The 26,770-nt window shown below is 21.7% G+C and overlaps 7 protein-coding genes across 7 annotated transcripts; 2 read left to right on the forward strand and 5 right to left on the reverse strand. All coding sequences in view use genetic code 6, as the record gives it.

The window, feature by feature from the left end:
* Positions 1-125: 125 nt before the first annotated feature.
* Positions 126-458, reverse strand: TTHERM_000655619 (hypothetical protein; the record flags this gene model as incomplete). Its single annotated transcript, XM_012799691.1, has 1 exon — positions 126-458. One exon carries the CDS (start codon positions 456-458, stop codon positions 126-128), a length of 333 nt encoding a protein of 110 aa, XP_012655145.1.
* A 955-nt stretch (positions 459-1,413) lies between these two features.
* Positions 1,414-2,264, reverse strand: TTHERM_00655620 (hypothetical protein; the record flags this gene model as incomplete). The annotated part of the gene is made up of 2 exons (XM_001032197.2): positions 1,414-1,429; positions 1,516-2,264. 2 exons carry the CDS (start codon positions 2,262-2,264, stop codon positions 1,414-1,416), a joined length of 765 nt encoding a protein of 254 aa, XP_001032197.2.
* Positions 2,265-5,973: 3,709 nt separating this feature from the next.
* TTHERM_00655630 (transmembrane protein, putative) lies at positions 5,974-12,381 on the reverse strand (the record flags this gene model as incomplete). Its single annotated transcript, XM_001032198.2, has 10 exons — positions 5,974-6,369; positions 6,433-7,003; positions 7,058-7,262; positions 7,312-7,680; positions 7,751-8,591; positions 8,825-9,246; positions 9,305-10,146; positions 10,196-10,445; positions 10,496-10,948; positions 11,268-12,381. 10 exons carry the CDS (start codon positions 12,379-12,381, stop codon positions 5,974-5,976), a joined length of 5,463 nt encoding a protein of 1,820 aa, XP_001032198.2.
* Positions 12,382-13,153: 772 nt separating this feature from the next.
* TTHERM_00655650 (transmembrane protein, putative) lies at positions 13,154-17,631 on the reverse strand (the record flags this gene model as incomplete). The annotated part of the gene is made up of 4 exons (XM_001032200.2): positions 13,154-14,606; positions 14,864-15,107; positions 15,169-15,525; positions 15,582-17,631. The coding sequence occupies 4 exons, from the start codon at positions 17,629-17,631 to the stop codon at positions 13,154-13,156; spliced, it is 4,104 nt and encodes a 1,367-aa protein (XP_001032200.2).
* Positions 17,632-18,728: 1,097 nt separating this feature from the next.
* On the reverse strand, positions 18,729-21,853 carry TTHERM_00655660 (NLI interacting factor-like phosphatase; the record flags this gene model as incomplete). Its single annotated transcript, XM_001032201.3, has 6 exons — positions 18,729-19,184; positions 19,519-19,634; positions 19,688-19,807; positions 20,997-21,150; positions 21,359-21,516; positions 21,661-21,853. 6 exons carry the CDS (start codon positions 21,851-21,853, stop codon positions 18,729-18,731), a joined length of 1,197 nt encoding a protein of 398 aa, XP_001032201.3.
* A 161-nt stretch (positions 21,854-22,014) lies between these two features.
* On the forward strand, positions 22,015-22,614 carry TTHERM_000655661 (transmembrane protein, putative; the record flags this gene model as incomplete). The annotated part of the gene is made up of 1 exon (XM_012799692.1): positions 22,015-22,614. One exon carries the CDS (start codon positions 22,015-22,017, stop codon positions 22,612-22,614), a length of 600 nt encoding a protein of 199 aa, XP_012655146.1.
* A 3,363-nt stretch (positions 22,615-25,977) lies between these two features.
* On the forward strand, positions 25,978-26,529 carry TTHERM_00655700 (zinc finger, C3HC4 type (RING finger) protein; the record flags this gene model as incomplete). Its single annotated transcript, XM_001032205.3, has 2 exons — positions 25,978-26,017; positions 26,135-26,529. 2 exons carry the CDS (start codon positions 25,978-25,980, stop codon positions 26,527-26,529), a joined length of 435 nt encoding a protein of 144 aa, XP_001032205.1.
* Between the last annotated feature and the right edge of the window lie 241 nt (positions 26,530-26,770).

Below are 26,770 nucleotides of genomic sequence, written 5' to 3' on the forward strand. Positions count from 1 at the left end.
TTAATGTTTCAATATAATTTAAATTTAATATATACTTTCTACTTTTCATAAATTAAAATTAATTAAATATGCTCAAAATAATAAAGATAAGAATTATTTAATTTTATTTTAACTCATTCCAATTTTCAAAAATTTTCACAGTACAAAAGTGAGCTATCATGAAATTTAGAATATCTGCTGCTATTTAAGTACACTAATAGGCTTTTGCAGTTATGGAAAAATGAGACTACTTATTTATTATCAATGATAATGTTTTGATATTAATGGCTCTCTTATATAGATATGGTTTCATCCAAGATTACTATGCACAATTCTACTCCATAGTACTAGAGGTTCTTTATAATAAACTAAAATTCCCTTTCACTTTAACTAAATATTTTCATGTTTTCTATTACAGCAATAATAATTTTTTTGAAAACAGTTTTTTTCATCGTATTTGGGAACAAACTATTTTACATATATGAGTTTTTTAAACTTTGGTTGTGTTGGATAATTATATGACTACCAGAATTAATTTTATCAAATTCAATTTATTTAACATTGAATAAAATTGATTTACCTTCATTTTAGCTAATAATTTATTGAAGAGCTTTTCTGATTGTATAGTAAAAAATTTCTTTTTATTTATTATTTATTGAGCTATTAAAATATCTCTAATCTTCTTCATCATTTTGTGTTAATTTAATCTATTCAGTCTTATTAAAATTTAATTTTAAACTATTCAATTATTTATTAATTTTATTGGTTATTTATGCTTAATTTGATGGTGAGTATTTGTTATTTTCCAATCTATCTTAGCAATAATCATAATTAAAATATTTATTCTAAACTTAAGTCTTTTATTTCTAAAATTTTCTATCATTTTAATTATAAAACATTTTTAATTAATTATTATTTGGTAGTAGCTTGCTTTCACTGCATTACAAATTGTTTTCATAATTAGACTTGTGTGTTTCTACTTTTAGTTTATCTTGATTAATTTGTATAGAATCTTCAAATTTAGATACTTTCATGCTTAAATTTTATTCTTTTTTTTTCTAATTTTAAATAAAATAATTATTTAATTAATGTGATTTGGAAGAAACTAAATCTTCAAAGACTATTTAATTTTAATTCAAATTATTTCTATGACTCACTATCAGATCGTTATCCTGGCTAAAATAATAATCCCTTAATTGTTTCAGCAGCTGATTTTTATATGTTTTAATGTAATATAAATTAGTCATCTAGATTGGCTCTTGGATAGTCGCTTCTTAAAAATTAGAATGAATAAACCCAAAATAATCATCATTATAGCTAATAACTTAATTGAGAATATCTTCTAATAAGCTAATAGTTAATTATTCTTTTTCGTCTAAATCACAATTTTTTTCTTTTTCTATGCTTTTATATTATAAACTCGAAAAATTTTATTCAAAAAAATCTTATTCTGTATTGAATTAATAATCATAATTTCTAGAATCAAAATAAACAAAACTTATTTTATAATTTATAAGACTTGCCATTTGACTATACATTTAATCCAATATTTAACAATTTATTTTGTAGGTACTAAAAATTTAGATAAGCTTTTATATAGATTAGTTAAGGATAAATGGAAAGATGAATTTACTTTCTTCTAATATCTTAGTGAAATAGTCAGCTGCTGTATAAAAATTTTGTTTAGCTAAACTCATAATTGCTTTTTGTTCTAAATACATACTATAGGTACTTTTTTCATCGAAATTTAACATATTTTTTCCAGAGGTTTTATTTTATTTTAGTTGATTTATTGATTTACTTTTTCTTTTGCTTTCAATTTTAGAGCTTTTAAATGGCTGGTTTAATAATATGGATTACCTTGAAATTACAAGAGAATTTTTTTCATTATTATTATTTTTTTATTCCAATTTTTTATAAAAATTAGATTGATGGAATAATAACTGAAAACTTTATTATTTTTAGTTTGTTTGATTTGTGTAATAAATTTAAGAATTTTCTATGTTATTTAATTATTTTAAAAAAGTTCCATTCAAATTATTATCAGTAAATGTTGAGATGTTTTATTTATCATGAGTTTATAAATTAATTATTTCATTTTCAAATTAATTGGTTCTGAAAAAAGAGCTTTTGTTATTTTAGCTATAGTTTTAGCTTTGAATAAAATCTTGATTGCATGGGTAAACACTACTCAATTATAACATATTAGATTTATTTTAAAGGAGTTAATTTAGACTATTTTACTATTTAGATTCATCATTTAATTATTCATTTTCAAATTACATATTAGATTATTTTTACGATTAGAGCTAGCTAAATTAAGCATCAGATTCTTTTTCAGAATCTAATATAAACTATTATTATTTTTTTTTTTATTTACTTGACTGCTTAAGCAATTTTTTGAATTTGATAAAATTTTGTTCATTTTCATCAATTAATTTCTCACAATATTAAATATTTTTTTTTTTAAGTAAAATAATCAAGTGGTATCTGTTTAATACAAATTTATTTCTTGTTTATAATATTGGTTGAGTTAATTTTAAATTATTTATTTTTTTTAAAGTAAAAACAACTTCTTCAGCTATATCCCAATCAGCTATTAGCATATTCATATTTTGGCAAAAGCAAAAAATCATTGACTTTAAATAATTTACTGTCCTAAAATAGTAAGTGTCAATAAGCTCTTGCTTACTTGACAAAGCTCTATTCGTATATTTGCTAAATAAGTCCATCTAATTTTTCTCTATCTTTTAATCTTGAATTTAGCTTATCTGATTTTAATTGCTTTAAAAAGAAAAATTGTTTTTATTATAGGAATCATTGCTTTAATTATTTTCTTTATTATAATGGTCGATAGTTTTAGACTTTTAAGTTTTACTTAATTGAGTTTGGTCTATGACTTAAAAGGATGTATTAGGTATATTTTCAATTTAACTATGTTGTAAGTTTTTTATATCCTCCTTATATAATTTTAATTCATATTTTGAGCAAACCACAGCTAAGCTGAAGTAATCAAAGGCTTCCTTATATCTAGCGCTATTAAAATTGATACATCCAACATTATTGAAACATACTCCAAGTGCTTGGTAATTATTATATTTTTTGAAATGACTAATATACTATGTTAATTAAATTAATGATAGAAACTAGTCTTAGCCAATCATATTAAAAGTATAAAAAAAGAATGTATAAAGAAGATCGTGAACATATTAATATAATTCTAAAATATCTCCTGAGAATAATATTTAAGAGTCATCCACTTTTCTTTGTAATAATAAGGATTTTTTTTCTAAAAATTAGATCTTGTTTTCTTATTGCTATATTTTAATACACTTTAAGATATTTGTCATGTATTAAATTGATTGATTAAGAATCTTAGAATAACTCTAAACATATTTAATTGCTAAAATAATTTATAAACTAGGAATGACATAAATTAAAACTTTGAAAAATAAGTCTACTGTAAATATTTTTTAAAATAAATTATTTGCTTGAGCTTATATTTCGTTTTTTGAAAATATTGTCAATAATATTAAAATACTGTTATAGCAATAATATTTTTAATAGTTTTGATAACCATTTTAAACATCAACCAAGTATGAAAACTGCATAATCACAATCATTTCATTTCCGTTTTCATAATATGAAAATTATTATTGAATATTGTTATTGGTTTAAATAAACACTTAGAAATCAAAATTGCTACTAAAACACTAGTTGATCTTTTGAGATTTATAAAAACTGTTAATTTATTCTAAAAAGTATTTACTGTTATATTCAGACAATCTGCTTAGATACGATTATTAAATTGTCAGCAATGTATTATTTTATATTGTGTAATTGCTTTGATAAATTACACTTTAAGTGGTAGGATCGTATAATATTCTAGTTTATTTTACTTATTTTTAAGTTTCCTTTTATTTTATTGTAATTGAATTGCAAATTAATTAAAAATATTATTGTTATTCATTATTTTTAACTTGCTGGTTAAAATTAATGTTTTAAAAATAATTTAAGTATTATTTTTTGCAAATACCAAATGATATATAAGGCTAATTGTTTGAGCTATAAAGAAAAAGAGAAGGAGAATAAAATTATGCAGAAGTAGAGTTTTATGAAGCAACTTAAATATAAAATGGTTAGCATCTAACATCTATCTAATACGAACCTTCTAAGCATGTGCCATAGCTTGATATATTTTAATAAGTTATATTAGTTCCAGGTCCATAAAACATACCATCTAAGTTGTATGCTTAAAAATAAGATTAGATCAAAGTCTTAAAATAAGAAAAATTTTATTTTGATTTTTGTAAATGCTAAAACTAGAAAGATTTCCTTAAAAAATCTACATAACTTCCTAACTAAATCTAATACAATTAAGTATAATTTAATTATTTCAAATCAGTTAAGCCATCTACAGACCTAATATTTTAAAATAAATTTAGGATTTATTCCTTTTAATAAAAATATATTTAAACAATATTTCAAATTATATTAAAATTAAATTAAATGTCAAACTTTGGAAATAATGCAAATAAATTTAATAGATTTATAAAACTTTTTATTTGATCTTATCAAATTAATTAATTTTATTTATTACAAATTATGTTTGATTGATATTTTAGTTATATTTTTTGAGATTTTTATGCTATTTTATAATATTTGACTTTATTTCACATGTTGTTGAACATTATTTAATTTTAATCTTCTATCAATAAAAAACTAAGAATTATAGAATTTATAGCATAAGACTAAATGATATATTGGTAATTATTTTATCTCTATAATTTATCACTTTTTAAATTTGTTAATGACTTTTAAAACTATTTGTTAAATATAATAATAAGTTAATACCAGCTAGATATTTAAAACGAATTCATTTTATACATTTTTAAGAGTTAAGAATCTCCATATTAATTATAGATTTATTCTAAGTTTAAGATTGGACTTCTATATTTCTATAATATGATTGCATTACTTTTATCAATTTTATTTGCTAAACTTAAAATAGAATTTATAGATTAAATTTCTAAAAGTAAGTTTTACTAAAAAATATTTAAAATAACACTATTTTATTTAAGTACAGATTGAATTTCATTCCTAAATAAGATATCATTAAGCTATAATACTTAATTTTATATAGTGTTTCTGTTAAAGTTAATTAGTAATATGGAAATAATTAAGAGGATTATCTATGGTGTTACTATCAAAATACTTAATTAAAATCCAGTATCTTATGCTAATAATAATATTTTATTTTTAATTTTCATTTTTTTAACACTTTGTGAAGAAGTTCTACTTATTTTACTTTTTAATTTGTTTAAAATATTGACTTTGTTCTATCAAACGCTTTGTTGGTTTGTAATTAATATTTCCAAATAAGTATGAGAATAATAAACAAAAACTAGCTAAAATTTTATCATTATTTTTTCGAATAAAACTTGATATTATAATGAAAAAGAAGTCTTTAGCAGAACACTTTCTTGCTTCTACTTACAAAAAAAAAATTAATAAAATAAAGTGTAAAAACATTAAAAAAATTTGACTCATATTTACTAAAAAAAATAGTTATTATTACAAAAAATAAACATGCGATTATTTATTAAATATTGATATTGACTTAATTAAAATAAGTATAATTAGAGAAAAAATAAATTAATTAATTTTATATTAATTCATTACTACATTTAATTTTTATCAATTACTTTTAATCTTCTTTTTAATTTAAGAGAAAAATATATTTCATAACTGCAAGGAAATAGATTTTTTGTTTATTTGTGTTTTCACAATATTGTAAATTTCTGATAATTGTTTGATTTATTTATTAAATTTAATTATAAAAAAATTAATTAACAATTATTATAAAAAATCTGCTTATTTACTTTAATTTAATTAAATTTAAATTATCAAGTTAAATGTAATTAATCTTTAACTAACTAAGATATATAAAAAATATTTATATTAGATATTAATAAGGATAAAATTCTTTGCCTTTCAACTATTTTAAATAACTGCGTTTTATTCATCTTAAAATCTATTTTGGTGGCTTTTAGATGTATCATCGCTTTTCTTTATTTCATCTTTGCTAAAATTATAATCTTAATCATTACTTTAACTAAAATGAATGACTTATTCTACAGATTCTTATCTTCTTTTTATATTTATTTAAGGACTGTCATCTACGCCTTAATTTGCATTTAAAATTGGGGAAAGCTCATTATTAAAATGCATGTTATTCATATTTGAGTTTTTCTACTCAAAATATTTTGATATTCTTTGAATCTTATCTTCAAGTATATCAATCCTCTTTTTTTAATATTCATTTGAATTTATATCATTGGTGCTGTGCAGCATTTGAGTTGTTGGAAAGTTCAATTTTATTTCATTGCTCTTTTTAAATTAAATTAAATTAAAAGTTAAATATTGATAAAATTAATAAATTAGGTAAATTACTCTCAAATCATCAACTTTTGTGTCTTAGCAAATTTGTTTGATCTCTCTTTGTTTTTTGGTATTATAATTGTCAGAATAATAAAATTACATGATAAATTCTTTTTCTTTTTTATGATAAGCTCTAACAAAAATTAAAAGAACCAAAATATTTATTAAATACAAGAAAGCAAAAATCAAGTAAATTAATCCTATCTATGTGTCTAAAATGTTAATATAATTATTATTTTGATCTTGATAAAAGTAATTACTAATTGCTAATGCGTAAATAATCATAGAAACCCCATTGATAAATACCTTTGATATAGTACAATATTTAACTTGGCTTTCTTTAGATCCTCTAATCCTATTTAAAGAAATAATTATATCTAGTAAGTCTAAACAAAACAAAATGCTCAACATTTCTTTTTTTTGGTTTGTAAAAAACACTACAAGGATAATAGCCAATAAAATTTTGAATTTTTGAAATTCTTCTACTATATTTTCTATTATATTATTTCTTAGTGCTTTCTTCAAAATTTCTATACCTAGATATGCTACTAATAATAGACTTCCAAAGTAGCTTACTACATTACTTTATATTAAATATATTATAAAACCATATTTTAGATTAATTAAAATATTTTACATGAATTGAGAGTCATCATAATACTTAAGCTAAAAGAAACTATAAAATAGTACAGGAATATAGCTAATTTTACAAAATGTATTGTACCCCTTCATAAAAGTATTTTCTTTTGACCTTAATAAATCGAGAGAAGTAATAGTTGATACTATCTCAATTAAAATAAATAAAACTGATAAAATAGCAAACCATTCTATGATTCTCAAAACTTTTTAATCAAAAAACAATTATTTCATATATTAAAAAAAAATATTTACTATTTGCTATAAAATTTGATGTTAAGAAATCATTTTCTGATGAGAATTGATTTGTTGAGACCTAAGTTCCGAAAATGTATGAGTCTCCTGTTTCATAATACTTTTTAACTTCTTATCCTAAGATATTGCTTTACTCAACAATAATAACTGAGATCCCGTAAAAGTTAAATTTGAACAATTCTTTTACTATCAAGTACATAAATGGACTTTGAGGAGAAATATACAATAAAGCTAAAATCAAATATTATAAATGAACTATCGACTCAACCAAAATTTTAACTTAGGAAAAAATTAGCAAAAACAATGTTAGCAGCCCAAGAGAGAAATATATAAAAATCTATATTTTTTTCTGGTAATCCTCAATGTTTTCTATATTTATTTTAAATAAATTTAATTTAAAAAAAAACATAAAATTAAGTTAAACAAAATAAAAATTTACAGTTTAAAGAATTAGAAAGTATCACACCAATAGATCCAGTTGTTTTATAATTTTAAAATATGCTAGAATTTGTGTAAGTTCCTTTTAAAAAAGTAGAATTAACTACTCTAATCTAGTAAATTTGGTTGAAAAGAACATTTTAAAGTATGCTTTGATCAATTTCAAACTTTAACTCTATTGCTTAAGGATCATTTTATATTAGACTGTACTTATAGTATTATGGATCAATGTCTCTAAATTAGAAAACAATATAATCAGGTAGATTAGCTGATTTACTTGAGATAGGTTAGCTGAATAAGAGCATAAGTCTGTTCGTAAAGTAGTTATTTTAAATTATTTTAAAATTAATCATATTTGAGCAAGAAAATTCACTACCACTACTAGTTGGATCACAAAGAACACACTAATGAGATAAATAATCTTTTATGAATTCATTAGGACATTCTTTCAAGCATTATCCTTTATATAAAAATAGATTTTTTCCACATTCTGTACACGACAAATTTGATTCATCTGAGCAGTTTAGACAAGTTGAATGGCAAGGAAGGCATTAGAATTTACTTTTATAGAAAGACATAGGGCATTAACTTAAGCACTATACTCCAACTTATATATAAATTACTGAATCATTTTATATACATGATGTACAAGTATATTAAGAAGTGCATTCTTAGCAACCTTCTGGGCACTAGTAGCAAATATTACTACTTGAATCAAGATAATATCTCGACGGACACCTCAAATTGCAAGTTTTTAAATCTTTTACAAATACGAATGAATCAATACAGCTTTCACATTAATTTTCTGATTAGTTACAAGTCATGCAAGGTAAAGCACAATCCTATTTTTATCAGTTTTATTTTTAAAAATTATTTTTATTAAAAAAACATGATTATTAAAGTAAATTAAGGTTATGAGCTTTATAATATATAAAAGATTAAATATTTATTTAATAAGGGATTTTCTTAATAACCAGGGACCCAAAATATATGCTAAACATAAAAAAGCATAATTTTTTGATTTTTAATTTTCGCAAATTACAAAAAATTTTTTTAAAGGAAATCAAATTATTACCTAACACTATTAAGATAGAATATCATAAAATTAATTTTATTTACAAGGTGCTATCTATACACACTTTTAAGTTGACTATGAGCAATTCATACAATTTTTTTACGTACAAGCAATACATTCATTTAGTGCTTCTGATTAATAAGTACCATTGAAACATTTTGAAAAACATTTACTTTGGAATAAATAAAAATCTTTTTTGCATGAGGTACATGAAGTAGAGTTTTTTTCGCATTAATTACAGTTTTAATCGCATTGCTAACACGATCCTAAGTTAACATCAGGATAATAACCATCAGGGCATGGTTAAATAGAGCATTAATTTTACTGTCTTAAGTAAACTCCTTAAATGCATTTATTGCAATTTGTTGGGCTATCTGTGCAAGATTGACATAAGATATCACACTTTATGCATTCACCTTTTGCTATTTTTTTATTAAATTTACTTAGTTAATAAAGAAAAAATAAAATAAATTTATTTACCTGGATTTAAACTATTTAGATAATAACCTACAGCACATTATGTACAATTATCACTCTATCTCTAACAGAAAAGACAAGAAGAGTCACATTATTTGCATACATTTTTATCTATATAGTACCCTTCCTAACAAAAACTAACGCAATTTCCGTTGAAAACGTAAAGATTGTTGTCACATGCTGTACAATTTTATGAAGTTACTGAGCATTGTTTACATATTGGAGAACATTATTAGCACCACATCAAGCGAGTATCTACGTAATATCCGATACCACAATCCTTAACACATTATTAATTTCCTGATTAATCAGTAAATAACACAAAACCATCTTAACAAAGAGTACAAAATGGGATATTTTTACTAGTTTTTAAAAAACAATAAGAACAATTTGCTATTTTACTTGAGCAATCTATGGGAGTAGGATCCAGATAAGAATAATTAAATTAAAGATTTGTTGATAGAGAATTAAAATATTTTTCGTCACATCCTCCATAACTTTACACAATACCAAAATAGCTTAAGAAAAATAAAATATTTGGATATTAATCACTTAAAGCAACTACACTAAACATTTTATCATTCAAACTAATTGATTAAGAAGTACTATCTATAGGTCCATATCGAGCTAATGATTAACTCTTAGAATTAAAGTAGTATATAAAATTAAGTTAATTATAAATATAACGTTTTTATTCAAGTAAGAATGAGGTGCTATCAATCAAGTTTATGGGATAGTATTAAATGTAAGTTGAACCAAAGTATAAATTTTTTAATGTAGTCTATTAACTTATTTATGGGTTATTTGTTAATAATATCTAGTAAACCTATGCATCTAATTAAACTCTAATAAAACAAAAATATTTAAATATTAAATTAAATAAAATAAATTTACTGAAACATAATTAATATGCAAGGAACAAAATTGCAAGTAGTAAGCTAGAACGATTTAAGAATGTAATTCTGCTATTTAAATTAAGCTAAACTATTTAATAGCTATTAAAGTGAAACATCATAAAACTGTAATAAAGTCTATCCTTTCATAGTTCCCAATATAAATACAATGTCAAAATTTGAAATATATTTAATGACCGATATAGTATCAACGTTTAATTATGAGATAGACTAAATTGCAATTTATTTTCCTTTTTTAGATTTTATTAGTTAAAAGGTATAATAAAATAAATTATTTTACCATTCTTAAGATTGCAGGTTATGTAATGACCTAATTAACTATATGAATAGATGGTTAACCTTTTAGTATCGACTTCTATTTAAATAATGGGTGAAGAATGAAATTTAACAGTTATTTAAGAACCCACATATCTTTAGTTTGTCCCATCTTTTAACAATAACTTAAATATAAATATACTCCCATCATAATTACCAGCTGCTAGAGTTTAGTTATCTATTTAAGTAGCATAAGTGATATTTAAAGAAGGAAACTAAAAGTAGTCTGTTAGTGATTTACTATCAGCATCAACTATAAAAATTTCAGTTGATGAATAAACTAATAATTTGTTAGAATTTGAGTAATTAATTGTAAGAGGATTTTACTGTGTAGACTTTAAATTTACAGGCTTGATCAAACCAGAAAATTTAGGTTTATAATTGAAAAATCCATTAAATATAGTACGATCACTATAACCTAATTAAATATGTAATGAGTATTAAAAAATGATATTAAATAATTTAATAGTTTGATTAAATTAAATATGTATTTCAACATTCATTCTTTGTTGATTTGTTGAAATCATTTTATTATTTAAACTAATTTTTTTATAATTTTTAAAAATAATTTTTTCTTTCTTTCTTTTAAGCAAATCTTTTGTTTAATAGAAATCAATTTCAAAAACTATTTTTATGAAATTTTAATTAAAGTAGATAATCAACAATTGAAATACAATCACGGATAATTTAAAAAGCATGAATGAAATTTAATAGGTAAAGTTAATTAATAATTTTACATTTTAAATAAAAAAGAGAAATCTCATTTATTGGTATTTCATCTTGAGTCTATAAAGCCATTTATAATTAAATTAGATTATTCTATTATAATGCACTAAAAGCATCTAAATTGGAAACTACTTACCAGTTAGATTTATCGATTGTTATAATTGAAACTTTATAGATTGGTGGAGTTTTAGTTGCTTAATATTGATATTGCCAGAAGAACATAAATTAATCATTAGATAGGCAATAATAAGAAAAGTTTATCATTCTTAAAACTTGAAAAGTATTTAAATCTAAGAGGAGTGATTATTAATTTTATAAATCACTGATTAAAAGAATATTTTCAATCTATAATGATTATATATAATTTGGATTTCTAAGAAGGCTTATTTATGATTTAATTTACTACTAATAACTATTATTGATTTATTTGAAAACTATCAAAAAGCTCATAGAGCTATCATTAATCAGCGCATAAATAAAATTTTCATATTTAATGCAGTAACTAAAAGATCCAGTGTTCATTTCAAAATTTAGTAGGGGATTTTCTTGTTTAACATTAACACTATTATCCAATATTAACTGATTAAATATATACATATTATTTTATTTTTTTAAAATATAGACTACATCATTGATCTAAGTGGTTCTTTTTGTAGGTATAATATGTATATCATTCTTAACCCCCAAGTCAATAAAAATACTATTATTTATCATATCTATTACTTAAGTAGTGTTATCGCTTAGCACTACTAGAACCAATTTTTTTTATTCATCAACAACTTCTATAACTTGAGCAGAAGGAATTGTCTATTGATACTAAATTAAGGTTAATGTAATAAAGTTGTAGAAATTCAATTATCCATTTGTTGAACTATAGCTAATATATTCGCTCGTTGAAACAAATTTAAAATATGAAATATAGCTGCAATTTTCAATATCAGGCAACTGATATTGCTAGTCTTCTACCTTACAAATATCAGCTATTGCAACTGAAATAAGTAACAAAGTTATTAATACTTTTAACATTCCTTGTTAAATTTTATGTTCTTTTTTATTTAATTAAATTACGACTTGATTTACCTATTTTGCTTTGAATATAATTTGAACTTTTAATACTATTTACATATTGGATAAATCTTTAAACAGGTATTTTAAAATAAATTTAAATTGATAAACAGTTGAGGATAAAAAATCAAGTTAATCATAAAATAAACATAGAATCATCTTCATTCAAAATATTTTATTGATATATCAATTTATATTAAGTAAAATAATATTTTACTATATATTTATAATAAGAATTGGTATAATTTTTTAATAAAAGATGTATTAAATTGTTCTAATAATATGCTTAATATGAGCAAAATTTTAAAATGTACAAAAAATCTATTTTATATTTATATTTCTATTACTAATAATACTCTGAAATAATTTTATAATCATTATTTATTACAATTGCACGTTTGTTTAAAGAGAAATTCATTTAAGTATCAATTAAAGCAGTCTCTATTTTATTATTAAAATTTTTAAGGCTTAAGTTTATAATAAATACAAAGCTTTTTATAACATCTTTAATTATTTAATTAGATTTTATATAAATGTCTACAAATTAAATAGTGTAGTTATATCAGACTTAAAAAGATCGCTTTATAATAAATATTATCTCTATTAAAACTTTATTAAAATCTCTAAATAATATTTAAATTTTAAAACCTATCAATAAGGTTTGAGTTATTTTATTTATTAATTTGTATTTGATATAATTTAAATTTAATAAATACATAATTTCTGATAAAAAATCTCATAATTAAGAACAAAAATTTACTTTTATGTTTTGTTATTTAAATATGATTTATTGCTAATAATAAAATATAATTAAAAATATAAATGAGTCAGCTCAAATTTAAATGAACTCTAACTCTTCTTTAGTATTAATTGATTAATTTTAACCATTATCATAACAAAATGTTATTAATTTTTCTTCCTCGTGTATTTAATCTTATGTTAATGAATCGGTAGTTAATTAGTTTCTGTTTGTTGAATCAGGCTCCTCATAATCATTTAAGACATTCAATTAATCTTAAATGTTATGGGTTGAAACATTATAGTTATTTAATAGATTTTGTAAGTAGTTAATAGAAGTGTTGCATAGACTTAGCTTTTGCTTCACCCTTTTAAGCTTATCATTTTAGTTTAAGAATGTTTAATTTCCTTCATTTAAACTGACATCATTAATTTCATAGTTCTAGGGAGGACGAATAAAAGTTTCATCATCTACTAAATTTACTTAACTTTTTTACTCATCAGGTTAGTTAATTTCTCCTAGATAGATCAAACTTATGTTATTGTTTGTATTACTAAAGTTCTTAGCAGTTTTTGGTAAATGATCATCAAATAATATTTTATTATTGCTAGCTTCTAATTCTACCATATTACTTATAAAGCTTTTGTTGCTCTAGTTTAATTTTCTAGGTGTAAAAGCATCAGATTACTTATCTTGTTAAAAGATAGGTTTGTCTTTATAAAAGTTTAATTCATTTTAATTAAATTCTATTCCTCCATCTTGCAATTACTAATTTATTTGTTACTTAGAAGCAACCATTTCTTATGGATTTAATGATTCTTCATCTGACAAAGTGTGAGACTTGGCTTATTTTTTTTAATTCTCTGCTTTAGCATCAACCTAAGAAAGCAAGTAGTATTTTTCATTATTTCCAATCATGAGAAGGTCATCTTAGTTTATTGCTGTATTTGTTTCTTGCTTCTTATTAAAACAAGGTAGATTTTTTTTCAAAAATGTAAGAACAATAAATAAATTCAAAAGCATTATTACTGAAATAGATATAACTTCTATAATGACTGTAGTTTCAATTTTATTTACTAATTGATCATTACTATAAATTTCATTTTAAGATTAGTTTAATAGCTCGTCATAGCAAAAGACATAATTTATGTGACACCCTATAATAATAAGCATAATTAATTCTTGAATAGACATGTAATAATTCAATATAGTTTCTTAGAAGGGTCCCTGTAACTTAAAAATAGAAACTAAAGAACAAACTAAACTAATAGCAAATATTATATAAATCTATGTAAAAGGATAGTCATACAGTAAAACTGCAACCATTGCAAGAGCTATTTTTCTAAAAGCAATCATAATTGGATAAGCTGTGAGTTTTTACCTTGAAAAATCGGTTTCTCTAATATTTTAGAAAAAAGTTTTCCAAACACTTTTAACTGATCTATCCATATCTAAAATTATAAGTGATCTCATCATAAAAAGATTTTTTATAACAGTTGTAGCATAAATTATTATCAAAATACTCAAGACAAACTAAATTTACTACCTATTTTAATATTAAGAAATAATTAGTATTTGTGTAATTGGTAGAAGTTTTTTTTAAAGATGAAAAATAATTTTATAAAAAAAATACAATTTATTAATTTATTTTTGCTTTATTCATATTATTAAATAAATTATTTTTAGAATTTTTATAGCTAAATCATTTTAAAGAATAAAAAATAGAAAGTATTCTATTGAAACATATTATATATAGAAAATATTCTTAAAACTTTTATATTAATCAAAAAAGAATATAATTACAATTTAGATTAGAAATCAATTAATCTACAAAATGAAGCAATCTGAGATATAGCAGAAAAAATTAGCTGAATAAAAGTTAGCTATATGATATTTCCAATCACATCACTTTCTAGCTCAATTTATATCACTCTCAAAATCCTATAAAAACATATTTCCTGTCTTTCTTTATTTCTTCTACTTCGAATAAACTTGATAATTTTATATGTTGCAAAAACTATTCCAAGCAAAATTATAGATGTGTAGCCTGATAATAAAACAATAAATTTAAAAAATATATTTGATTGATCTTTTAGATTTAATATTACCTAAATATAAAAAGCTTTAAGAATAGTATCCTTTATATAGAAGAAATTATTGGTCGGATGAATGAAGCTTTGTTTGAAATCCAAAAATAATCACTTTAACTGATTCAGTTTTATTGAGATTGATTAATTAATATTAATTTTAATAACTCCAATTACAGTTAAAAAGTGATAAATACTTAGACATGCTTATAGAAAGAGGGTTTTATAGAGATTTAGAATAAGATAAAAGCGATATATATTAAAGTATTTCAATGTTTATTAAATATCCTGAGAACTACCCTATAAAAATTGCTAAAAAATTTAAAAAGTAAAGTATCTTTGTAAAAAATGAGATTATCACAGCAGAAAACTCTAAGTCTAGTTATTACATTTAAATAAAAATGATGAAAAAAGCTTATAAATAATTGTTTTACATGCTGATTGTTGAGGAGCTATAATTGGGAGAGTAAAACCTACTTAGATATTGCTTCCATTTGTATATTTTTAATTTATCTCTATATCTATTAAGGGATTTAAAACAAAGTTATCTAACAAGATGTGAATTTCTATATCTCCTTTATCAGTTTCAGAAACTATTAATTGACTATCTTTCAAATTATTTTAATTTAATTTGATTTAGAAGAAATTATTGTTCTAATTATTTTTTTATCCCTAAAATTCCTAATATAATTTTTTATCTAACTTTATAACAAATATATTAGAATTAACAAAATCAGAATAGACTTCAAAATTACTTTATTCTTTATAATTTGAATTATTTATTTATTATTAATTTTAATTTTTTACATCATTCTATTCATTTTCTTCATTTTTATTCCTAAGTACTCTATTTTCTGTTGTATTTTCTATTATTAATTGTTAACTTTTTTAGAAATTTTCTGCTTGTACTTAATTCATTTTTAAGCAACCATAAGAATTATTTTTCTAATAATAATCCAAGGGATAATTAATTTTAATGCAATCATTACAAACATCATAAATTTAGTTATCTATAACATTATGTACTCTGTATTTATTCCTACATGCTGTATTTGATTATTTATTTACTTCAATTATTTGATAAATAAATGATGTAGATTTTATTATTTGATTAGTATAATTCTTAAAATTTATTGTTGATTAAGTTTATTATTATTATTATTTTTTAAGATTTAAACAAAAGTAACCATTCTTATTAAAATCTATCGATTCACTAAATTGAATACTTGTTTTATTTCTATTTTATATCATAAATAACTTAAAATCTATGATTTCTATAAACTCAAACTAATTGTTGTTTTTTAATATTATAACTTAATTTTAATTTAGAAATATTTTATTTATTGAATTTAATTCATAGTACACTGAGTCAAAAAAAAGACTTGATGTTTCTTCTAATAGCCTTATCTACTAGAGATAATTGTCAAACACAATCACTAAATTAATTTTGTCCTATAAAGTCTTTTAATAACTAAAAAATACCGTCTGATGGCATACTTAATTATCTACTAAATTCTCTAAAAGCCTTCCATCATTTTTTAAATTAATTAAATTTTATTAACGATCTTTGTTTAATAAAGCAATTTGTCGCATTTAAGCCAAGCTAAATAATGAAATGTGTTGATTAATTTTATTATTTAAATTAATTATATCATATAACTAATAATAAGTTTCTAGTATTATAAATTGGTTTTGATAAATTGATTATATCTTACTATTATAAATTATTGTAAACTGTTTAGAGTCCAGCTAATAAATAGTTAATTAGTTTCTCTAAATTTCTTCAATTAATAGCTATCGACAGCTACTCAGTATCTATTTTTAACTGTAATTTTCATTATTATTTTTTATATTAATCTAATATTTTTAGTATTCAAAAAATATTAACCTAATATGAAAGTTTCCTATTTTATATGTTCCATGCTAAAAATCTAGTACTTATTATTGAATTTTTTAGAAGCTACTTTAGTTACTATTAGAAGCATTAAATTACAAAAATTCTAGTTAACTGCTATTTTTATAATAGAATATAGCATAATTTTCTGTTATAAAACTGTTTAAAGTACCATTTTTAGCCATACTAACCAATAAGGAAGTTTAAAACAGAAGTTAATTTTCCATATTTTTTATATTTAGCATTATTATATCTTTTGCTTTAAGTAGCTATAATATATTATTATTGTTTAAAAAACATTCCTAACTTTCACCTTTATCTTAACTTTCTGATAAGCTGAATGTTTTTATTTTATAACATTTTTAAGTTAGACTACTTTTTCTTTAAATTTTGCTTGAATGTTTGTTATTATAAGTTTAATATAGATTGAAATAGTTTCTGTCATCATAATTATGTTCCTAAAGATTATTAGATTAATGGAAAAATTAATCCAAATTTTATCCATAGCAAATATCTTAACTAATTAGAATAACTAAAATAATGTGAGTAAAGTGAATGTTAAATCTTTAATGCCTTAATCTTTGATTCATTCCCTATATTACCTAATATTATGGATTTATATTTATTTTTCAATTTTTGCTAACTCTTCAATTAATTCCTTAAATAGTTGAATAATTCGACACAAAAGTAATTTAATTAGTGTTAATAAAAAAAGTGTATAATTGCTAGTTAGCCAAAGCTAAGCTTAATTAGTTTTTAACATAATAACTTGAATTTTAAACAGTTTTGATAAATTGTTTAATTTACTAAATATTTAATTTTTATTTAGTTATTTTATGATGTATTATTATTGATAAATAAAATAATATTTTTAAATTTTAAATAAACTTTAATATTTTTGAAGGGTTTTTATGCAAATATAAAATGTAAAAATAATAATTTATAATATTTTGTTATTGAATTATGTCAAAATATATTTTAGATAATTATTAAAATTTATTTTTTGAAGTAGCTATTTAATTTTTTAAAAATTTATAGATTGCTTTTTTATTTATTTATTTAATGTTGGAAATTTTTTATAAAAAATAATAATTTTATTTCAAAAGTACATACACAAATAAATGCGATTTTAAGTAATATAATACGAATAAAGAGTCTTATTGAATATTTAGTTTCTGATATTTTATTTTATGGATATAATTATAAAATGTTTTTTGGCAAGTAAATATTTTTGGTAAATAATTTATTCAATAGATAGATAGTTAAATTTATATTATTTATTTGTAAACTAGTTAGTTTTCGAGCAGAGAGCATACAAAATAGAACTTATTATATTGCTAATACGCTCTTTAAAGTTAGTTATATTGTTTTAGTTATTTGAATATAAGAAGTAACTAACTATCATTTTTTTCATTTTTGTTACCTAAAAGAACGCTCAATAAAAATAGATTAATAGATAGTTTTTAGTGAACATTAGTTCGTTTATTGATTGGTTAATACCTTGATATTGGTTAGTATTTAATAGTGATAGGTTGATTAGAGTGAGAAGAAATAAGAAGATAAATAATAGGGAATTTAGTTATATTGTAGAACTTATCTATAAAAGTATAGAACAGTGAGCGTTCATTTTTTGAATATCATTAGCTGCTTTTCAAAAAATGAAGGGATGAAAAATTGATAAAATTTTTCAGATATCTTCAACTCTGGAGTCAGATAACTCTATTAATCTAAGTCTTTCTCTATTAAATACTCTGACATCTTCAGCCTAGGAAGCATCAATCAAGTATCCAATTAAATGTTTAAGTTCTTAATCATTTTTATCTTAGTGCCATTCCAAAATTGGAATACCGTTTTCAATTTAGAAACCAAACGAGTGAGCCAAATTATCAACAAGGACTGTTTTCTTTAAGTCTTTACCTTTTACAATTCTAAGATCTTTAATGAAGAATCCATTCTTGGTCTCCATACAATTTGATCTATTAAGAATTCCGTTGATGTATTTACCTTCAGGATCAAGGAATTTAACAATGGCACTGGCATAAGTTGGAGATGAAGCAGTAAAAATGTATATATCCCAATATTAAGCAAGTTTTTATAAAAATTCTAAGCAGTAAGGTCTAACTCTGAGTCCGATTTGATAGCCCTTTATTTAAAAAAATAATCATATTAAATTAAATGAAGAAATTCTAGAGAATTATTCTGATTGATTAAAATAAACTTATTTTTCAATTAACGTATTTTAGCAATTTTTAAATTAATAATTTATTTTTATAAGCTTTAAATAGAATTTTATCAATTCGATAAATAAATATCTATTGTGATATTCAAAAACCATGTTTTTTTTTGTTTGTTGAAATATATTTGAGAGTTAAAAATTAGAGCTGTGTAGAATAATCAATAAAATAGTTAATTGTAATAAAGCTAATTTAATCCAGATTAAATGTGAGAATAATAATAAATATTAATTGATTTCTTACGACTTTATCATCATTGTCTGCCTTAGCCTTGATAATATGATCAGGATTTTCTTTTAAGCTGCAACTATGAATCAAGGTTTCATCCAAGTCTAATAAAAGGGTTTTTCCCTTAGGGTCTAATAAAAGATAGATGAAAATTAGATTTAGTTATTCGAAAAGAATGTTTTACATTTTGGATCTGGAACTGCTACTTGTTTGCTCTTAATGAATTTGTCAGAAGGTCCTTTTAAGCATTTTCTTGCGTATACTAAACCCCTATAAGTCAATGTCAAGTGCTTTTTGAAAGTTGCTTTATAATAATATTAAATAGAAAATTAAGTAATTGAAATGATAAAAGTAATAAGAATGAGTGACTCAAAAATGATAAATAGTTAACTAGTAGTTGTTACAAAATGTAATTATACTAAATAAAATTATAGGTCTCAACTCTAATTAAAATTTGTATAATTCTTTATTAAGGAAATACCTCAAAATATTAGTTCATTAAAGTAATTTAATGGACATAAAATAAGGTATTTAAAACAAATACAGCGTACTATGTGTTAAAATTTTAAAATTAGAGAGAGTTATTGTGTGCTAATCTACTAACTTCTCAACAAAATAAATAGGTCTTTTAGGCTGTTCAGAATTCGAAAAATTGAAAAAAGAGTAGAATTAAAAGTAAAAAGACATTTTTTCATTAGAAAAATTATAACATTAACTGCTGTTGCTACGCGCAGTTGTAATGTTAAAAAGAAAAATTAAAAGTAAATATTACTAAAATTTAAATATTATTTTTCTTTGTACTTTTTCAAGCTTTCAAATTTTTTCTAATTATTATCCTTCCTTCTTACATTAATTTTTTTCTAAAAAATTAAAATTAAAAAATTGAATGTGTATTTATTTTTATAGTCTAAATATCTATTGTATCATGTTCTTTGTCTATATTAATTTTAAGTTTACTAAGGGAAGAGCGTTGATGATAATTAACTTATTGTTTTCTCAATTATTTATTATCAATCACTTTTGGCATAAAAAATTTTTTTGTAATAGAACCTTAGATATATTTTCCATTTTGCTCTCCTTAGTTTATTTTAAAATCTTTTCTAGTAATTATTTTTTTGAAAATATGATTTCCTTGAATTTTAATTTTGTAATAAGCAATTAAAAAATAAAATACTTTCATATGTATTTTTAGAATTATAAAAGTATTTTATCTTACATGATATTTTTATCCTTCTATAGCTTTTGTAAGTAATTAATGATAAAATCAAATTTATTTGATCATTTAATATAATGATTAATCAGTCTTACACTAGCTGCATTTTAAATGCTTATAAAAAATCTTTTTATTTTTAATAGATCTGAAATAGCCTGATCATAATAACACCTATCGCAAAAATTAATGTGGCAATAACATGGTGTAAAATGAATATTTTGAGTCATTTTTTTAGAAATTTTTATTATATTTTCTATGTATAAAATATTAATATGCTTACCTTCTGTAACACTGTTTGAGAATATGAGATGACGGAATGGATGAGATTGGAGAGCATCTATTATTTCGTTTTTCTTGGCAATTCTTCTGGCCTCCGCATCGGAATCAACTGTAGATACAGAGTGGTTGGTGAGGAATCTACTCTTAATATCAGCCTATTAGTTAATAATAAATGTATCAGTAAACCAGAATTTCAATAAGCGTAAATTGGTTGAAAAATCAACGTTTATGTTTATATTATTGAAAATTAAACGATTTTTTTTTATGTAAGTGGACTATATATTATAATTTAGCTTTGAAATACATAAGTCAACAACTTTTTAATGATTTTAACAACTAACAAACTCATAAATGTTAAATTACTGTTAGACTATTTGGACCAACCTTCAAGTTACTTGAGTAGCTGTTTGAGTGCTAATGAGTAGGTTTAGTGTACCCAACAGTCTGAGAGGGACTTCTGATGGAGAACTCCTCAAAGTCGTTGTTTTCTTATTCATTAGCTCCTCTTTATTTAGTTCTCTCTATTTGTTTAAAAATATTATTTAATTGAATAAAGGTTTAAATAATATGATAAAATTCAGCGCAGTTCAGGCAGGTATTAAAATTAGCGATAAGTAGAATATGCGACTGATTATTTAAGAATGTGCTGAGAAGATTATAATTACAATCATCTGAAAGATTGGCGCTGTTAGTGAGTGCGAAATTAGATTAAAATGAACTCTTTTTAGTTTCAGTTGGCTTCATTGAAGGAGGAGTGTCTTCAGCTTCTTCTTCAGAGTAGAATCCAGCTTAGTTGTCAGTCATATGTTTTAGGTGACCTTGAGTTGTTTTTCCTTTGAAGTGGTATACTTTATCCATAATGTAATTTCTTGCTAGAAGTTAATATGTATTTATGTGAGAGTTTGATTATTTGTTATTAATATTAATTAATAGTAGTAGTAGTAGGTAGTAGTCAGAAGGTAATTTAAAAAAGTGTTTGTTTTATTAGTGCCTTTCTTTTTCTTTTTTTTAATTAAAAAATGATTTAGATTAATGTTATTTTGTTATCAATATAATTAATTATTTAATTTCTTTTTCTTCAGAATTTATTTATTTATTTCTATTTTGCGATCTTTATTAAATCTGCCAATATTTTAAAGGAAAAGTGTTTGTTTGTGTATTATATGTTAATTAATTAGCTTAACTAAAATGAATAAGCGTTCTCCTAAAATAAGTTTTTTGATATACACTAACTAATCAATCAAATAACCAGTCTCTTTTTTAATAAACTTTTATTATTTCTATTAAATTAATTAGCTTTTATTGATTTCGCTGAAAAATAAATTAATAAGTAAATAAATAAATAAATCATTTGCAGAAAAGATAATTCATTAAAAAATTAATAAAAAATCATTTATTGCATTTTCTTTCTATCGCAAAATTTTATTTATTTTCTTATTTTTCTCTTGAACTCACTCTTACTTAAAAACATTCTATGGGATTACTTGAAAACCTTTCCTTTACTTAAAATATTAGTTAGTGATATTTTAAATGCTCAATCCGACTATTTCCTTCTGATAATTTGTGTTTGTTTGTTTTTTTTGTCGATTGCTCTTACTATATTAATCATTGGCTACTGAAATAAAATTTTAGAGTTTTTGGGGGTTAAGGAGAGTTTTTAAGAAGACAGGCAAGAAATAAAGAGAGATGGCAGAAGCTTTAATCAGCACGCATGAATAAAAATTAATTTTGAATGGTAACTGTAGTTTCTACCTTCTAATTAGGTGAGATGCAGAGGAGGATTGCGATATTTTCTTTGTGTTAGATACTTTAGAATGAATAGTAGAGAGTTAGTAGAACTTTTTCTTCTTTTGTTTATTTATTTATTTGTTTGTTAGCTTTTTTGGCTATTTATTTTATTTTCAATAATTTAATTATGATTATTAAATTTGATAACAAAAGTGATATTTAAAGACTATTCGCTTATTTGATAGTGGCTAATAATCCTTGCTTTAAAAAATTAACTTTCAGCCTCAGAAATTTTCATCTATAAATTTTATTATTTACCTAGTAAAAGAAATAAATAATTTATTAAAGCCCTAACAAGCAATAAATAAATAAAGCTCATTCAATAAGATATAAATGCTAAAAGGAATTTAAAGAAAGAGAGGCTTTAAATCAAAATTTGTTACCATAAGATCAGATTTCTTTAATAGATTGCTCCTTTCCTGCATATTCTAATCGTTCCTTACTAACACAGATTAATTCTAAGAGGCTAAGAATAATTATCGTTAATTTATTTTAATTAATTAATTGACTTTTGTTTCAGTCTCGTTTTATCTTATACTTTTATTTAGATACAGTCTGATTTTTAGCATATTTAAATTTTTGCTCCACTTTGATTGCAATAAAAATTTTCATTGAAATTGATCAAATTTAAATCCCTAGGATTGTTTTTATTCTTTATGCTGCCTATAGTAATTAATTGGCTATCATATTAGTAAAAATCTAAACAGAATTGCCTATCAAATAAAGTCGAACTAATTACAAATTCTGAACAAATTTAAATACATGTAAACACACACAATCATTCCATAAATATAATTTTTTATCTATATTTGCTCGTCTCCATAGGCTTCCCTTTGTTTACTATAAAGCAGTCCTCTCTAATTTAAAATTTAGTGACAATAGAATTACTGATTAATCTTTTCAAACACATAATTTATTTGTGTCAAATCACATTTTATAATTCTTTTATCTATAATTTCCTATTGCTGTATTATTTATATGAAAATCACAAACTTGTAATTTTCTAATTTTTAAAATAATTAAACGCTCATTGATAATTCATCTTTCCAAGCACCATTGATCTAACAGTTATTTCCATAAACTTCTACAAGTAAAATTTAAATTATTCTTACATTTCTTGAATTTGATTTGATTTGAACAATCAATCAATTAATAAATAAAAATACTGAAACCATCCATTTGATTGTTAGAAGAACTAAAAAATTAGAATATTATCTCGTTATCGAAATACATGTTTCAAATAATTTTATATTGCTTCCTTACTTGACTGATAAAAATATAATTTGATTTAGATAAATATTTTCCAGAAAAATTTTTCAAATCAGTATTTAAGTGTATAATGAAAACATTAAATCTGGTAAAAAAGTATTTATTGATTCAATGTTTCTATTATGTATTTAATTAATAAATTTGATGATTTTCTATTGGATAACAAGCAATCTTTAACGTTGTTTTAATATAATGACATCTATATTAATTAATATTAATTAGATATTAACCAATCTTATGTTATGTTATGTTATGTTTTTATCATTTCGCAGTTTTTTAGCAATCAATTAAAATATCTTGCTTTAAAAATTAACATAAAGAATTATACTCTCCTATTAATTTACAATATTTAACTTGAGATATTTAGATAAATATCTTAAAATATTAATTTTCAGTAATAACTTTAATTATTACTCTAATCATATTTTAGAGTCTACTTAAAAAACTCTAAAATGTAAAATGTTTTGAAAATTAAAGAATACGCTTTAATCTGTTTTTTATTTTTTAATCATTTTAAAAAAATGATTTTTATAAACATGAATGAATTGAAACCGCAAATTCATAACAACATTTTGCATAATAAATCTCTTTCCCAAACACAAAAAGTTATCTATTATTTTTAGTAAATTTTGAAAAACTATTACGATGTATTAAATATGAACAGATTTTATAGTATGATAAACTCATGGTAAAATTAAGCAAAAAGCTTTTAATACACAGTAAATATTATATTTAATTTCATTAATTTCATCACTTGCTTTCAAAAGAAGGATTTAATCTGTATTTTGAAGAAATGCCCTAAAAATCATTAAAATTATGATTGTATTAAAAAACCTCAAATTTTTTAGAAACTTTTAGGTTAGTTGCTTACCAAAAATAAATGATCAATCTAGAGCAAAGTAAAATAAAAGGATTTATATGAAATAGTATTTTATATTTTAGGAAAAGGCAGTTTTGCTTGACCCTTGCGTGAGATTCATAAACAATAAAACAAAAGTAGAAAAAATAAAATATTCAAATTGAAGTTAAAACAAAGGAGCAAATAAATTCATTCAATCAATCTTGCTTCTATTTTAGTATTAAAAAATTAAACTTAATATTGAAAAATATTAAAATAGCTACGTATCTATCATTGATTAATTCCTACCATAAATAAATAAAAGCTATTTCAATGATTAGAATTTTTAACAAAATGAATATTTAGAAATAAGACTTGTACAATTTCCCAAACAAAAATTGAATTTTTCAGTTAATATAAAATCAATTGTAAAAAAGTAATCCATCCTTAAAACACTATTTAATATAATAGTTTGAGTTAATAAAAATCTAAAATCCAAGCAAAAATACATCTCTCTTGAAAATAATTATTATTTATGTAAGAATCATATTCTTTCATTATATACAACAAACTTAAATAAATAAATTATTTATTTATTAATATTTCTCTAGAGTCAGATTATTTTATAATAAAATTTTTTTTAATTTATAAATCAGAGTTATTTGTGTGTTTTTTATATTTTTTCTTTATTTAAGAATCATATTTTTATATCTTTCTAAATCCTTGATATTATTTGTGCATTATAGATTTTATTATTAAAGCAAGATTTTTAAATTGGGAATAGATTAAATAAAAAAATATATATTCTAATAGAATATAAAGTTCTAATTAATTATGTTTCTGGATTGTATATAAAATAGTTTTTTATACTTAAAGAAAAAACTATTATTCTAATATTTGCCTGATCATATTTTTTCTATTTTAAAATTTATCTTTTTAAATTTATCAAATAGAAAAAAAATTATTCAAAGAAAAACTCTCTTAATAATATAAATTAATAAAAACTTTTGTATATCAAACATATTACAAAAATATAAATATAAATACACTCATTCAATTAGATTTTAGGTTAAAAATTTTTAGATAAATGGCTGAAAGTAAGAAAAAATCATCATAAACAGGAGTGGGTAAAGATATAAATTATTTAAAAACAAAAACAACCAATCATTTTAAATAGTTTAGATTTTGAAACAATTTATTTAAAGTAGCCATATATAATTATTTATATTTTTCTACATTAATAGGAATATTAGCAGGATTAGCAGGAGTTGCGATAGGTGCAATAGGTGCATTCCTTTATAAAGAATTAAAAGATGATAAAAAGACTGATAATGGAAATGGCTAAAAAGCACCATAAAATGTAGAAATTAAGAATAAAAATGATAAAAATACTAATTAAACTGAAGATTAAGATCAATATAATGAAAATTTATTCTGTCCTATAAGTTTTGTACCTATGACAGATCCATACATATTAAAGAATTGCGGTCACTCATTCTAAAAGGAAACTATTGATTAGTGTCTATAAAAAAAATTGGAATGCCCTTTATGCAGAAAGTAATGTTAAAAAGAAGATCTTGTACCAAATTTTTCTTTAAAAAGTCTAGTCTAAGATATGATAAAAAATCAAAGTAAATGAGATTAACCATTAAAATATAAAAAAAATATTTAAAATTGTTATACAGCATTTTTTTCAAAAAAATTAATTAAATAAATAATTTTTAAAGTAAAATTATATTTTTCATAAATTGTTTTAGTTAAAAACTTATTATTTATTAGTAATAAGCTTTTAATTTCATTTTTAGTGTTTTTTTAATTTATTTTTACCAAATCCAAACTATGAATTATTTTTTGATTATGTTTATAAAATCCACAAATTT

Source organism: Tetrahymena thermophila, assembly GCF_000189635.1.
Source record: "Tetrahymena thermophila SB210 genomic scaffold scf_8254435, whole genome shotgun sequence".
In the NCBI taxonomy this organism is placed as follows: Eukaryota; Ciliophora; class Oligohymenophorea; order Hymenostomatida; family Tetrahymenidae; genus Tetrahymena; species Tetrahymena thermophila.